The 15,496-nt window shown below is 41.2% G+C and overlaps 1 protein-coding gene across 1 annotated transcript in view; it reads right to left on the reverse strand.

The window, feature by feature from the left end:
- Nucleotides 1-6,890: 6,890 nt before the first annotated feature.
- The window catches only part of TM7SF3 (transmembrane 7 superfamily member 3), a 37,994-nt gene continuing 29,388 nt past the window's right edge, over nucleotides 6,891-15,496 (reverse strand). Inside the window, exons 8-12 of the mRNA XM_082665775.1 lie at nucleotides 14,785-14,865; nucleotides 14,018-14,170; nucleotides 11,172-11,269; nucleotides 10,245-10,407; nucleotides 6,891-8,979 (exon numbers count right to left, since the gene is read on the reverse strand). Coding sequence (XP_082521901.1) covers nucleotides 8,717-8,979; nucleotides 10,245-10,407; nucleotides 11,172-11,269; nucleotides 14,018-14,170; nucleotides 14,785-14,865 — 758 coding nt within the window. The 3' untranslated portion in view covers nucleotides 6,891-8,716. The remainder of the gene's footprint in view (nucleotides 8,980-10,244; nucleotides 10,408-11,171; nucleotides 11,270-14,017; nucleotides 14,171-14,784; nucleotides 14,866-15,496) is intronic.

The following is a 15,496-nucleotide window of genomic DNA, read 5'->3' on the forward strand; positions in this document are numbered from 1 at the left end:
GAGTGACCTTGGCTCCCTCAGAGCCTCCAGGAGGGACCAACCCTGCTTGATTTCAGACTTCTGGCCTGTCAAACCAAAGGCTGATGTGAGAGCAAGTGAATGAATTTCTCAAATACTAACTTCCCCTAGAATATGTTCATTTTAAGACCTACCTCAGTAATTATAAGGTTTTTGTTCCTAGCTCATGCAGACTCTAGCATGTATAGAATACAAGAAGTGAAAACCATCTCTATTCAGTAGAAAGAAAATCACTGGTATCTATCATTGAAGGGATTCAGGAGGGAGAGCTGGTTTGGAAGAAAGGTTGAGTAGCTCTACTTGTGGAATGGGAAGTTGTCCTCTGTTGGAAAAACCTTCCGACGTTAATAAGCAAAATGAGAGAGTGCATTTTTTGTCTTCTTTTTCAGAGAAAGGCCTTCAATCCCATCCCTGAAATTAGTCCCCTAAAACAACGGTCCCCAACCTTTTTTGGCACCAGGGACTGGTTTCGTGGAAGACAGTTTTTCCACAGACGGCGGGGGTGTCGGGTGGGGAGCTGGTGTCAGGATGATTCAAGCGCATTACATTTATCGTGCACTTTATTTCTAGTCTTATTACATTGTAATATATAATGAGATAATTATACGACTCACATCATGCAGAATCAGTGGGAGCCCTGAGCTTGTTTTCCTGCAACTAGATGGTCCATCTGGGGGGGATGGGAGACAGTGACACCCAAGTGTCCTGCTTATGTTCAATCTACTCTGTGATCTCATTTTGGTCACCGTCACTGCAGAAAACCCTGCTTCACAAAGACAGGATGCTGGAAATGGAAGCAGGCCTTTCGGTGCTTTTGTGGCAATCTCAGGATATTCCACCTTGACTTCAATCCAGAACGTATGGGGATTTGAAGTTGTCTCACACATACTTTTAAGGCCACCGTCATTTGCGATCTCAAGCAGTTGATCCTCTTCTAGCACGGACAAAGTCAATTCACCTGGCTTATTCACAAATGGGTCACAGATCCATTCCTTCCCAGTTCGGGCTTTTGTGGTTAAGAAGTCATGCTCAAACTCTTGAAAGCTGAGACAGGTGATCATGCCCCAGCTGGGAGAAAGAAGGCCCTGGCTCAGTCTCTTTTAAAATCTCTGCTAATGTTTGAAACATGTCAAAAATCCCAATGTTCACTTGTCGCCCCCATAATTTCAGTTTGGCTTTGAAGGCAGCCGCTTTATCTGCCGACTTGAACACAGTTGTCATTCTCCCCTGAAGTGACATTGCATTCGTTGAGCAGGTTGAATATGTCACACAAGTAAGCAAGTTTTGCGACCCGTTCTGTGTCACTGAAATGTGCTGCCAGTGGTGACTTTTTCTAAAAGTAATCTCTGGAGCGGCTCTTGTAAAAAAACTCTGGCCAGTAATCTACCTCTAGAAAGCCATCTCACTTCTGTGTATCGGAAAAGACGTGTGTGCTCTGCACCCATCTCCTCACAGAGCTGCGTGAACAGACATGAGTTAAGGGCATGTACTTTAATGTGGTTGATAATTTTAATCACATCCTACAAAACAGTTAAGTTCAGGTGACATTTTTCGGCTAGCCAGCATTTCTCTATGGATGACACAGTGCATAGACTCACATTCAGAAGCGACCTCTTTGACCTGAGTAGTGAAACCAGAAAGCCATCCAGTCATGGCAGCCGCTCTGTCTGTGCATATACCGACACAAAGTGACCAATTCAGTTTTCCTGATATGTAATCAATCATTCAAAGACTTGAATAGTTCTGCAGCTGTGGTGTTGGCTGGCAACAAAAGTGCACATAACATATCCTCATGCACATCCTCCTGAAAAATATATTGCACAAAAGTGAGTACTGTTGCCTTGTTTTCAACATCGGTAGACTCATCAACCTGGATTGAGGACCTCGGTGACTCATTAATCCTCTCTAAAAATTGTGCCTCAGTATCCTCTGCTGTTTCATCAGTTCGTCTACTTATGGTGCTAGCCGAAAGAGGAACACGTGCCACCTTTTGAACTGCAGCCTCTCCTAGAAGTTCACGACAAATGTCCTTAGCAGCAGGCAGGATCAACTCTTCACCAATACTAAGGGCTTCTCAGCTTTAGCAATGCGGTTAGCCACTAAGAATGATGCTCTCAGTGCAGACACATTTGAGGAAGTTGTGGCCTTCAATAATTGCTTGTGTTCTTTGTGTTCGCGGTTCGTTTTTGAGAAACTCCAAAGGCTTGTCTTTTAATGCAGGGTGTTTGATCTCCACGTGGCGAAGCAGTTTTGAAGGTTTCATGGCTTTGTTGGATAGCCGGTCGCCACATATTATACACAGCGGGCTTGGAGGACGTGAATCACCTGTTGCAATGAACCCGTAATTTAAGTAGGACTCTTGGTATTTTCTTTTAAATGCAGCTTTCTTTTTGTTGGCAGTCTTAGAGCCTTCTGCTGTCTCATCATTGTGTCTTTCCCCTTTTCAAAGAAGCTCTCCAGCGACGTTTGGTTTTTACTCATTTTGGCTAGGGTTAGCTTGCGGGCTTACCAAAACTGTGACTGAGACAAGTGCGCAGTGTGGGAAAGAGGCACGGGTGGAAGTAGTAAATAAAATAATGGGTGGGCCACGCACGGACTAAAATACGTGTCGGATTCTGACTTAAAGCCTGCCCCCAGATGCAGCTTAATTGTCACTTGCCACTCACTGATAGGGTTCTGAAATGAGTCTGCAAGCAATTGATTTATTGTGGTCTCTGTGCAGTCAGACCTCTCTGTTAATGCTAACCTGTATTTGCAGCCACTCCCCAGCACTAGCATCACCGCCTCAGCTCCACCTCAGATCATCAGGCATTAGACTCTCATAAGGAGCGCACAACCTAGATCCCTCGCATGCGCAGTTCACAGTACGGTTCGTGCTCCTATGAGAATCTAATGCCGCCGCTGATCCGACAGGAGGCGGAGCTCAGGCGGTAATGCGAGCGATGGGGAGCGGCTGTAAACAGAGATGAAGTTGTGCTTGCTTACCCGCTGCTCACCTCCTGCTGTGCGGCTTGGTTCCTAACAGGCCATGGACTGGTACCAGTCTGTGGCCCAGGGCTTGGGTACCCCTGCCCTAGAACCTTAGGCCCGGCCCTAATGATACATATATTTTAGTCATTTTAAGGAATTTTGATACACAGATGGTCTCCAAATGAGACAGCTAGTTTACTTTAAAAAGTTGAGAACTGGTTCAATTCCTGAAAACACAGCCCATGGAGCATGGGGGAGCCAAGGCAGGCTTAGTAATGTGTCTCGCTTGCTTATTGCAGCTGCATTCATCTTCTTATCCTCTAGCCCTTTCCTCAAAGCTCCCAGATCATCCATCCTGCACCACGAGTGCAGGCAGGCCAAGCACATTCAAGCTAGTCTGGGAGAGAGAATCCATTACAGGAGGAGCCACGAGAACCTCATGGGAGACAGAATAGGCCTTTCACCCTTAAGGACTTCAAAAAGAAAAAAATTGTGGCCATGCTTTAACCTCCTTCCAGGGGAAGGCATTCACCCTTAGGGGCAGTAGAGTCAGGTATATTATTGTACTCATATGTATAGACTCTGGAATAGAAAGAATGATTCCGAGGGCCACAGCTTGTGGGTCACTCAAGTTCTGAACTACCTGCCAGGGAATGATTGGAAGGAATCATTAGGAATCACTAGGGTCTTGGAAGGAATGGAAAAAGAAAGGTAAATAAAGAGGTAAGGTGTGCTCCGTGCAGTTCTGTAGTACAGTTAAAATTTAATGAGGAAGAGAAGACTGACAATAAAAACGGAACTACCATATAATCCAGCAATCCCACTTCCGTATATCCAAAAAGAACCAAAAGCAGGATATTGAAAAATAATCTGTACTCCCAAATTTACTTCAGCTGCAGCATTATTCACAATAGCCAAGATAGGGAAACAGTCTAAGTGTCCTTCAACAGATGAATGGATAAAGATGTTGCATTTGTATACAACTGAATATTATTCAGCCATGGGAAAGAAGGAATTTCCGCCATTTGTGACAACACGGATGGACCTTGAGAGCATTATGCTTAGTGAGATAAGTCAGCAGAGAAAGACAAACACTATGATATCACTCATCCGTGTTATCTAATAACGCCAAACTCCTACTAACAGAGGGCAGAATGGTAGTTACCAGGGGCTGGGGGTAGGGGAACTGGGGAGATGTTTAAAGGTATGAACTTACAACTAGAAGATAAATACATTCTGGAGATCTAATATCCAGCATAGTGATTATAGTCAACAGTATTGTATTATAAACTTCAAAGTTGCTAATAAACTAAATCTTAACTGTTCTCACCACAAAAAAAATAATCATGTGACATGATAAGAGATGTTAGTTAATGCTGTGATAATCATAATATATAAATGTATTAAATCAACACGTTGTACACCTTCAACTTATACAATGTTGATATGTCAATTATTACTCGATTTTAAAGAAAACAAAACAAAACCTGACAACGTCCTGATCTGGATCAACTGCTCAAAATGTCCAAAGCTGAGAATAGGAGAGCTGATTCCCACCAAGCACCAAAATGAAGGGCTATAATGACTGGTGGGCATACAAGTGAGACTCCACCGGGGCACCTCCCAAGTGAGAAGGGAAGGCCTCCAGGCTTTTGTTGGTGCTTTTCCTCCACTACATGGAACGCACTGAGCCTCCCTGGGGTCCTGCTCTTCCTCCAAATCTCCACTTAAATGCCACTTCCTCAAGGAATTCTTCCTCAGCATCTCAGATTCCACCCCCAATTCCACTGTAGATTTTCATTGCATATTGTTACTTCTTCTGTAACTATTTTAGTGTCTGTCTCACTTATCACACTCTAAGTCCTGAAGCAGGGACCAGGCCTGTATTGTTTGTCATCTTCTTCTAGGCCCCAAGGCAATGCCTGGCACTTAGGAACTCAACAAAATATTGAGTGAATGGGTGAAGGTGAGATCGAAATCAGACTATTATCATTCACTGTATTACGGTTATTAAAATTTTGCCCCAGGTGATGCAGCTTCATACAGAACTGCCAGCCTCCCCCGTGTAATGATTATGGGGTAGTCCCTGGTAAGCCCAAGTTTCTGCTAAACTTGAGCCCCTCTTTACCTCAATTTCCTAAAGAGTGGTCCTTGCAAACGTAGTGGCTGAAGTGCCCAGGTGTCTTTCAATCAACCATCAGGATAAAAGGACTTGTAAAGTGTACTAGTCTGCTAGGGCCGCCATAACAAAATACCACAGACTGGGGGGCTTAACAACAGAATCTTTCTCACAGTTCTGGAGGCTGGAAGTCCAAGATCAAGGCTGATTTCTTCTGAGGACTCTCTCCTCTGCTGGCAGATGGCCACCTTCTCACTGTGTCCTCACGTGTACTTTGCCCCAGGGTCTCCGTATGTTCTAATCTTTTTGTAAAGACACTAGTGAGATTAGATAAGGGCTCACCCTAATGGCCTCATTTTAACTTAATTCTCTCTTTAATAAAGCCCTCTCTCCAAATACAGTCACATATTGAAGCAGTGGGAGGTGAGGGCTTCAACATATGAATTGGGAGGGGGGAACACAACTCAGCCCATATCAAAAAGGAAAACACAGGTAGCCTCCTTCCCAAGAAGGGCTGTAGCACAATGGGAAAGCCTCCACCCAGTTCTCAGGAGATTAGCCAAGAATTCTGGGGTTTTAATGAAGGTTAATAACAGGTATCAAGTACATCATCAAGGAGTGAACTTTATACCAAAAAATTCTTTACAAATGCTGCTGTGGAGAAATACTTATGGATATTGGAAATTTTAAGTATCTATCATGTACTTTGTAATGACCAGGAAATGGTCCACGACCAAAGAGAATTAACTTGGAAAAACATGTTTTCACTGTGTAAAGTTAATAACTCCCCAAAAGTAGAGATCATGGCAATATTAGGAGCATACGAGCTTCCTACCAATTCAGCAGCAGAAGAAAACTGAAAATAGCCAATGAATTACATTTTCATTATGACAGAGTATAAAGCACATTTGAACAGGGAGTTCTCAAATTTTGGTCTGGGCACAATTATTTGATAACTGTGACTTCATATAATTTACTCCTTGGTTAAGAATTGCCTCAGGTATGAAATAACATGATAACATGTTAAGATCAGTTAACATTATCTCTGAAGTTCACTCCAGGTCTAATATTCTAGCAATTTCTTTGCTAGAATCAGTTTTCTATCCCAATTTATATAGAACTCAATTGGTCTATAGCACCGGTTAGCTGCTGTGGTTTGGCAACCTAGTAGCTAATCTACAATAGGTTAATCAGAACCAAAACATTTAAATAGTAGAGCCAAGTTTCCAGCAACACTATTTTTCTTGTTTGACACAACTGAAGTACTAAAGATACCAACACAAACTAATGCATTAAAGACATCAGCTTTCCTTTTAACAAAAGATATAACTTTTTTTTTTTTTTTTGCGGTACGCGGGCCTCTCACTGTTGTGGCCTCTCCCGTTGCGGAGCACAGGCTCCGGACGCACAGGCTCAGCCGCTCCGTGGCATGTGGGATCTTCCCGGACCGGGGCATGAACCCGCGTCCCCTGCATCGGCAGGCGGACTCTCAACCACTGCGCCACCAGGGAAGCCCCAAAGGATATAACTTTTAACACATTATCCCATATTTTGTTCATTTCCTATCATTCAATTTATACTTAAACTGATTTTTTTAATAAAGAATTGTTTGTCCAGATTAAATAATTTTGTTTTTATAGCTGTGAAACCGTCCTCTCATGTCTTGTTACTTTGGTACAAAAATACAGTTGGTAAAAAATTTTATAAGAATTTTATAATAATGAGACTTCTTAGCATTTTTTCAAAATAGGTATTTATTATTAAAAAATTATACGAACTGACTTATTACTCACAAAAAAAATTAGCATGAAAAATTTTAAACAATATGTCTCCCCCCTCCAAGAAAGTGTGTTTTGTCTTTATACTCTTTACTGTCAGTGCATTTTGATGGTATAGGAAAAAATTCACACATATTCCATATAACTTTGTTAGAATTTACAACAGTACAGCAGAATCCAGAATCCCTACAGCGAATTATTAAGAAAACACATTTTTTCTTCAAGTTTAAGTGTTTTTGAAGTTATATAAACAGTGAAGATTACAAAATAAATAGTAAACAAACACCTGTGTATAATTTTTCAATGCAAGAAATGATTAGTCATACATTTTTTCATTTTGTTTCAACCTTACCAGAACACTTTTAAGAGCGAAAGTTGAAAATTTTCCAGTTACCCGAAACTTCAGAAACCTACTGTCCATTGAAAACCTCAGAAAAGCAGCATCATGTAAACAGCGGTTAACTTACAAATGGGAATGCAACAACCACAACCGACCTCAAGGCCGCTCCGGCACGTCAGAGTTCCCAGCTCTAAATGCAAGGCAGAACCTCCTGGGCAGAGGCTCTGACAGTTAAAAGGCCGTGAGGAGAAGGGATGCAGCCCAGGGCATCGGGCGCTTTCTCGTGGTGGAACAAAGTCAAAACTGAAGGGACTCTCCTTACAGAGTCCAAGTCACTGAAAGCAGCTCTATTAAACACCTGAGTCCTTTCTGACGCCCTCCTCAGCGCTTTACAACACAGACAGGACAAACAAAGGCTTCATGCACAGATTTTCTGAAACTGTGCCAATGCTCTAACAACTAATTTAGCAGAAAGAACTACAAAATGCAAATTTTTTAAAGGTTTCCCTATTAATGGGATTATGGATGAAGCTAGGAGCCAATCTGTCTCCTAAAAATAAAACAATTCATACGTCATCGAATGCAGTTTCAATTAGAGATCAGCTGTCAACACTATTTTAAAAGGTCTTGAAAGAAAAAAAAAAAGGCCATTTTTTAATCTGGAATATAAATAAATCATCCATATAAAAGCTCTATTATCTATATAAATGGAGCTACTTTCAAATAATTGGAATAATTTAGCTATTTAAAATACCATTTTAAGCAATAAAAGGCAAACACGAGGGGTACCTACTGAACTATATACTTAAAAAATGATCGATACAGTAAATATGTATTTTACCATAAACAAAAGAAGGGTACTTTTTGATAATATATAATACTAAGAAAGATGCAACTAAGTAATCAGACTGCTATCAGTAAGAAAATAAGTTAGTTTTCCCTGTTTTGTACTCTGAAGTTCAAAGGCCCAGTTTCAAATTCCCAAAGCTCCAAACAGAGTGACAAATAAAAGTTCAATCCAACCCTTAAATTAAACCACTCTCCGTGCCCTGGCCCCCGAGTTTGGACAGACTCAGGTGACAGAATTGTTCAAGGTGTTATAAAAAAAAAAAAAAACACCAGGGCTTTACAAGAGAACCACTGTTTCCAAGTTCCTTTTTTTTTTTTAAGTGTATCTATTTAATGGAATAAGTTGACATATATTTATAAACCAAAAGGTAATGCCTTACGTATTTTATAATAAGGAAGAACCTCCCTACCACCAACTTTTTGGCCATCTTTCTCCCTCTCACTTAGAATTACTGTCATCTCCCTGGTATACCCTTACCCTGTATCAATAAGGAGACCACAATACTGTACAAAGCACAGACACAGAAGCTGGTTTCTTAGCAGACTTGCCCCAGAGACTGCTGAAGCAGCAAGGCAGCAACACCCAATCTGAGGCGGTACCTGGGTTGTACTTCAAGATTGCACTGACCAAGCCCTCCGCATCTACAGAAGCAGGGGCGTTCTTTCTCCAGCTGGCTGTTCCTTCTGAAAGAGCTCTTTGATCTGGGCTAATCGGCCGTAGAGCCTCTCTCTCAGTGGAGGAATGTGGTAGCTGGGGTCCAGGATGTTCGTCACTCTGCGCTCACGCTCTCGCTTCCATAACTTGTATGGGTGGGGAGGGAAAAACGGTTGCCCTCTTTCTCTTCGAATCTGTAATGTAATTCCACTTACAGCCAGCATGCCCCATACTGCCAGGATAATAAAGTCTAAAGAATGGTAGAGAAGCACAGTTTGAACTCTTGTATTTTAAAACATAACACAGATCGAAGACAACATTTCATAGCCTCAACCTGTATCATCTTTTCTCCGTTAATATTAGACTTTCTGGTAAGTTTGTCCAAACATACGTGTATTTCCTCACCAGCCAAGGAATAAGTGAGGAAGCTATGGTCTTACATTTTAAAATAGGAGTTTCCAATTACCGGCATTTCAAAGTCCAGACAGGTTGTAAAGGAATCAGTTGTTTGGACCCTTGGCATTCCAATATTTTATGACTAGTGCCCACAGACACAGCTGTTTGCTGTCTGCTGTGTTTCTCCAGAGGTGGGGGGGAAAGGCAGTGATCTCACAAATGTACCTCATTGGAACGTCATGATGCTCTTTTTTGCCATCCCACCCTATATGGGACCCCACCCCACTCATATAGAGTGGATACAGAAGTGCATGAAAAGATTCAACAAATTGTACTGAGCTTCTAGCAGAAGACTTGGCAAAATACTGTCAAACTTCCAAGACATGTGGATTTCAAGGTCTTTACCATCAACCTCCTAAAGAATGAGGGCAGGTTCAGGATAGCAGAGGGAAAGATGTGCCCTTAAATATTCATAACAATCACAATGGTGCTTATATATCTTCAATTCTAAGACCTGCTTTTCCATCCTCGCTATTCTAACATTTCTGAAACCAACGTATCTTATAATCTTTGTGAACATTTAATTTAGTAGTCATTTTTTTCAAAAAGTGAATGGAAAATCTTTAATGGGTAGACTCTTACAATTGAGGAAAAATACAGCTACTGATTGAAAACCACTTTCACTTTGATTAGCAAATTACGTGCTTCTTTATAGGAGGAAAACAAGGGAATAGCTTAAAAATATCAGGTTGTCGTTCTCACCCCTCACCCCACCCCAACTCATAAGGTGCCAAACAGCTTTATTCTCAGCATTTTTCTTACAACTGGGAATTGACCAGATAAACCTTTGTAATCCTGACTTAGAAATTTCTTAATAAAGTTCATTTACTAGATTTTTAGAAGTATGGCTTTCAGCCACCTTACAAATTTAAATTCTTCATTCCTATGATCATAAGTTATTAACACAGGACTCTTATCGCATTTGGATGGTGTGAATTTCCACCTTTTGTCCAGTTAACCTTCTTTCAATCTTTCAATCTGGTTACCAAGAGTTCTTGTTAGCACAGGTGGGCCAGTATTCCTATCTGACTATCACTTGGTTCTTGGATTGAGTCTTACCATTCGTTTGAAAAGGCACATTTATGAAAGCTCTGCGGAAATCCACGTGGAGCACTCTCTTCAGTACGTTCAAAGTGATGTAGGAAAGGCTTGTGTACAAGTAACTGTCAACGGCCAAGACCACCGAATAGGAGCCAATGAACCCACAACTCAGTATGTTCAGCTGTGGAAGAGCAGAAGCGTTTAGGCGGCACCTCTGGTAGAACAATAATAGTTTTTAACTTTGATCACTGGCCTCAATCCCAGGGAATTACTTCTCCCTCAGAGCATGTGAAGAAGAGACCAAGTCTTACAGCTGAATAAAGGTTACCTGAAAATATAAACTGAAAACAATCTTCAACACCTACAGTTGGTAAAACAGTTTCCCTCATCATAGAAAATATCTTCCCTGTGAAAGAACTTCAACAATAAATTCTAATTAGATTAAGAACCATTCTTCTGGAGAGACGGCTGAAATGAACAATCCGGCAGATTGTTGCATTACTGTAAGCCCTACCTTCTCCGCTTCTGCTGTTAAAAGAGGGATGACCTGCACCACTTGATGGAAAAAACATCGTAACTAGGTAATGGTAACTAGAACTTCTCTTGCTTTCATAGTAACAAGGCTATTTAAAAATCAATCATCTGGGACTTCCCTGGTGGCACAGTGGTTGAGAGTCCGCCTGCCCATGCAGGGGACACGGGTTCGTGCCCCAGTCCGGGAAGATCCCACATGCCGCGGAGCGGCTGAGCCTGTGCGTCCGGAGCCTGTGCTCCGCAATGGGAGAGGCCACAACAGTGAGAGGCCCGTACCGCAAAAAAAAAAAAAAAAAAAAAAAATCAATCATCTGATACAGATAATCAGACAGCTCTCTCTGGTGAATAAAAATGCAAAACAACTGAAGGCCCAGGACAATAGGATGAATAAACTGACCGGATGACACTTACTATTCTTAGGCAGCCCATGAAAACCACTGGAATGAGAATAGCTATACAAGAGAAGGTCACCCAGAACACTGAGTCATCACGGAAAATCTTTAGGTTTCCTGGAAAAGCAAAAAGAAATCAAGAGTAAACAACAGGTTCACCAAGTTAAATTTCATTTTCTCAACGTGTGAACATAGACGCACATCGAAGATTTAATTTAACAACCAGGGAATATGTCGGCAATTAGATATGAACTGACTTTTTTCATTTAACTGTCAATACAATCCCCTTTGAAGGGAGTGTCCTAAGAAGGTAGAGGGGTGGGAGGAAAATCAAGCAGGTAAATGCTCTGCATTTATTACCAGGATAATTTAGAAGAGGCTGGACTAGTCCAAGCTCTTCCGTTTACCAGCTGTGATGCTGGGCCTCAGTTTCCTAACCCATAAGACGAGATGGTTGAACTACTTCATCCCCAAGCTTCAAATCGTCCCTTCTAGCTACAAATTTCTATGATTCCATGATTCTGTACTGCAAAGTAAAAAATATAAGTGGCATTCAGAGTTAACCATATGAACTCCCATATAAGCACCAAAATCGATTTAATAGGGTTTTTAAAAAAAAAAAAATATATATATATATATATATATATATGAGTTTGCACCCACTCTTATTAAGGAGACACTCACCCTAAATGTCCTTAAGCAATGAGATAGTTCATACATTAACTACCAAAAATAAGATAGTTCAATACATCAACTACAAACAATTCTAACCCATCATCCCTCCATCCTCTAAGCATTAACACAAAGGGAGGAAGCTCATGAAGTAGTATTTGATTTAGCACTTCTAGAGTAGAGCTCTGAATCTGCATTTTCAACAGACATCCCTGGGAACCTGTCATTTAGTCAAATCTAAACACTGCTACTTTCCAGGTAGATAAAAAGCTACCTGCGGGGTGGGGGGGGGTGGCTGTGGAAATGAACTCGGCTATAGGTTTGCTAAAATCAGAACAAAGGGCCTTGGAATGGTCAGTAAACACACAGGTCACCAATTCTCTCTGATCTTAAAAAACAATCTTTAGAGAGCCAACTGCACTCAATATCCTGTGTTCTCAAGAACTGACAGCCTCAAGAGACAGGCATTCTTTTTTTTTTTTGGAGACAGCTATTCTTATATCTAACATTTTCATCACCTTTAATCTGATATTATTATATAAGAACTAAACATTGTCACAAGAAGGAAATAGCCTAATACTTTTTTGTGTGTGTGTGTGTGTGTGGTACACGGGCCTCTCACTGCTGTGGCCTCTCCCGCTGTGGAGCACAGGCTCCGGACACGCAGGCTCAGCGGCCATGGCTCACGGGCCTAGCCGCTTCGCGGCAATGTGCGATCCTCCCGGACCGGGGCACGAAGCCGTGTCCCCTGCATCGGCAGGCAGACTCTCAACCACTGCGCCACCAGGGAAGCCCGCCTAATACTTTTGAATGTAGATACTTCCTTTTTTTTCTTAATTGAAATACAGTTGATTTACAATGTTGTGTTAGTTTCAGGTGTATAGCAAAAGTGATTCAGTTATACACACACACATACACATATATATATATTCTTCTTTGGATTCTTTTCCATTATAGGTTATTACAAGATATTGAATATAGTTCCCATGGTATATAGTAGGGCCTTGTTGTTTATCTATTTTAAATATAGTAGTGTGTAGATACTCCTTTTTTTTGCATTTTTGACAACAAACAAGAAATGTTAAGTTATTGTACAACTGCAAAGTGAAGGGAAACAGAATGGGGCACCCCAAAATGTGCCCCTTTGGCATGAGCTGAAAGGCAATCAAGACCCAGCAGATTCAGAAAAACTTTTCTTTCCCTTAACTGCCTAAAAGAATTTAGATCAGGGGCCTGGCCCGGAACGAAAGCAATTACCAGAGGTAACTTTTTATCTGAAAGACTTACCTGCATGGCAAACATCTGCTCTTCTTATAATGTTCCTGTAAACTGCCCTCCTCCCCTTTGAAACCCCAGACTCCATTCCATTTCTTAGCTCGGGATGGCAGATAAGCCTCAACTGCTTGACTGCCTTTGAGGCTTATATTTTTATGGGACTCCAGTGGCATGAAATTAAATCTGTTTTTCTCCTATTGACCTGTCTTATGTCAATTTAATTATTAGAGCAGCCAAAGAACCTAGAAGGGTAGAAGGAAAATTTTTCCTCCCCTACAAAAGGAAGTTAACTTACAAGCTAACTAGATTTTAAAAATTGATAGAAATTGAATAACTTAAAAAAATCCCCAGAACCATCCCTTTGCTACTGTCCTAGGATGACTACAAGTAGGTACTTTGGGAATACTCGGGGTTTGGCAAAGGGTGGGAGCAGAGGTTAGGGGTAAAGAGAAGACGGGGGACGAAGCACCAGGTTCCTCAGCTCAGCTGCCATCAGAGCAGCACCAAGTTTATCTGTGGGGTGTATCAGGCTTCTGCTTAAAATTCACTTGAAGAAAGAGTTCCAGGGTTTAACAAATGAAAAACGAAAACCACTATTCTGCCATATATAAAGAATCCCCTTTACCTCCCTTAATTTTAACTAACAGAAACACACACCCACACTGCCCTTAACATGACAAATAGATACAAAGCTACCTCCAAAGACATTCTAGAATTATCTATACAGAGCGCCTTTGAGGAGAGAGGGATTCTTACTGGTACTGACCCTCCCCAAAGTGCCACATTATCCGTGCAAATTTCCAGAACTCTAAGGAGAGGCCCCGAATACCTGACGAGGGGATATGTGTACTAGAGAGCTGAAATGAACTCTTTAAACAGTGAACTGAACACACACAACGTGAGTTCCACATCTCCTACCCAGTGGAGTGAAGAAAGTCACTGATGAGACGAGGAACCCCAGCACTAGTCCAACACACAGCATGCAGAGCACGAGGATTCCAAATCGCCACCAAGCAGCGACCAAAAAAATCCCACCGACACTTCCGGCAACGGCCGTCAGAACCAGGCGGACTGCACAGGGAGAGAGGATGAACAGTTAGATCAGAGGAAGCTTTTCCAACCGCACCCTTAGACACACTATACCATTACCAGAGCCAGCCTAGCCCTTCTCTGGGTCAGGCACCGAAGGTGCATCAGTGGTGCAGTGAAACCGGCACGGGGAGGCCCTCTCTAGGGAGGGCCCGGTCTGAGGCTGGAAACCAGCCGGGGAGCTAAACCTCCAAGGACTAGTGACAGGCATGGCTTCGTACAACCTATAATTGGGGCAGAGGAAGAAGCGGTGACAAGCGTTCTGTTCAATGTGACACGGAAGGAGGGGCTGTGTTTGTTTTAAGGTAAAGAAAATCCTAACACTCTGATTGCTGTAAATGTCATATGGTCAATATACCACACAGCTGGAACACAGGTTTATAATCAATATGGTCCTTCACTTCCCTCAGTACCAAGGAATTCCTCCAAGGAACGAGGAGTAGTTTAGAAAAGATGTGTAGAGCACAGGTGGCCAGTTATTTTACACACATAAGAGGATATCACACACAATACTGGTCAAACTGTAGAAGGAAAGGTGGGTGTAAACGGTGCCTTCCTTTTTGAACACTCAATCAAACTATATTATTTTCACTTACCATCATACTTAATAGGTGTCAGTCTTGTAATCAGTATATAAAAGAAGAATCCCATGAAGATAAAGCCTATGAAGAATAGTTCTAGTAGCAAACGACCAAGGAAGGAAAAAAAACAAAAGCTACAGTTAGTAAATGCAATTTAAATGTCTAATCTACAAATACATGCTTCAGTTCCCAGAATGTACACATGAGGGCATTCAGAGAAGAGAGATAATTATCTAAAAGGCAGGAAAAATTCAGAAGTCATTGGAAGTAAATATTATCATTAAATGGGTACAAATTCAAGTATTAACTATTGGATACATTTTCTTGTGTATAGGTCAATTTCAATTGGTCAGTTAATTGTTAATTTCATAGCTCATTTTAATATATTTATACTTCCTACTTAAAACAAAAATAGTACTTCTGTCATTGTGTCTGATCTGAAATTACAGACTAGATTTCAATTCATTACATGAGCAAGAATACAATTTGAAAGGTTAAAAAAAAATATATTCCAAAGGAAAATGTGACTTTTATGTCTTCTTTTAAGTCATCCTTTCCTGTTTAGGATGAACACCAACCATTGTCTTTATCTATAAAAAACCTAGTAATATCTTTGGGACCTTGCATACAGCTTAACAATTAAATTCTGTATTACAGAATCATTTTACACTTTGAGAAATTAAATATTCTTCACAATATTCTCTTCTCAATCAACAAAGAAAGTATA

This window comes from Grampus griseus (assembly GCF_964374135.1).
Source record: "Grampus griseus genome assembly, chromosome: 11".
NCBI classification, from domain to species: Eukaryota; Metazoa; Chordata; class Mammalia; order Artiodactyla; family Delphinidae; genus Grampus; species Grampus griseus.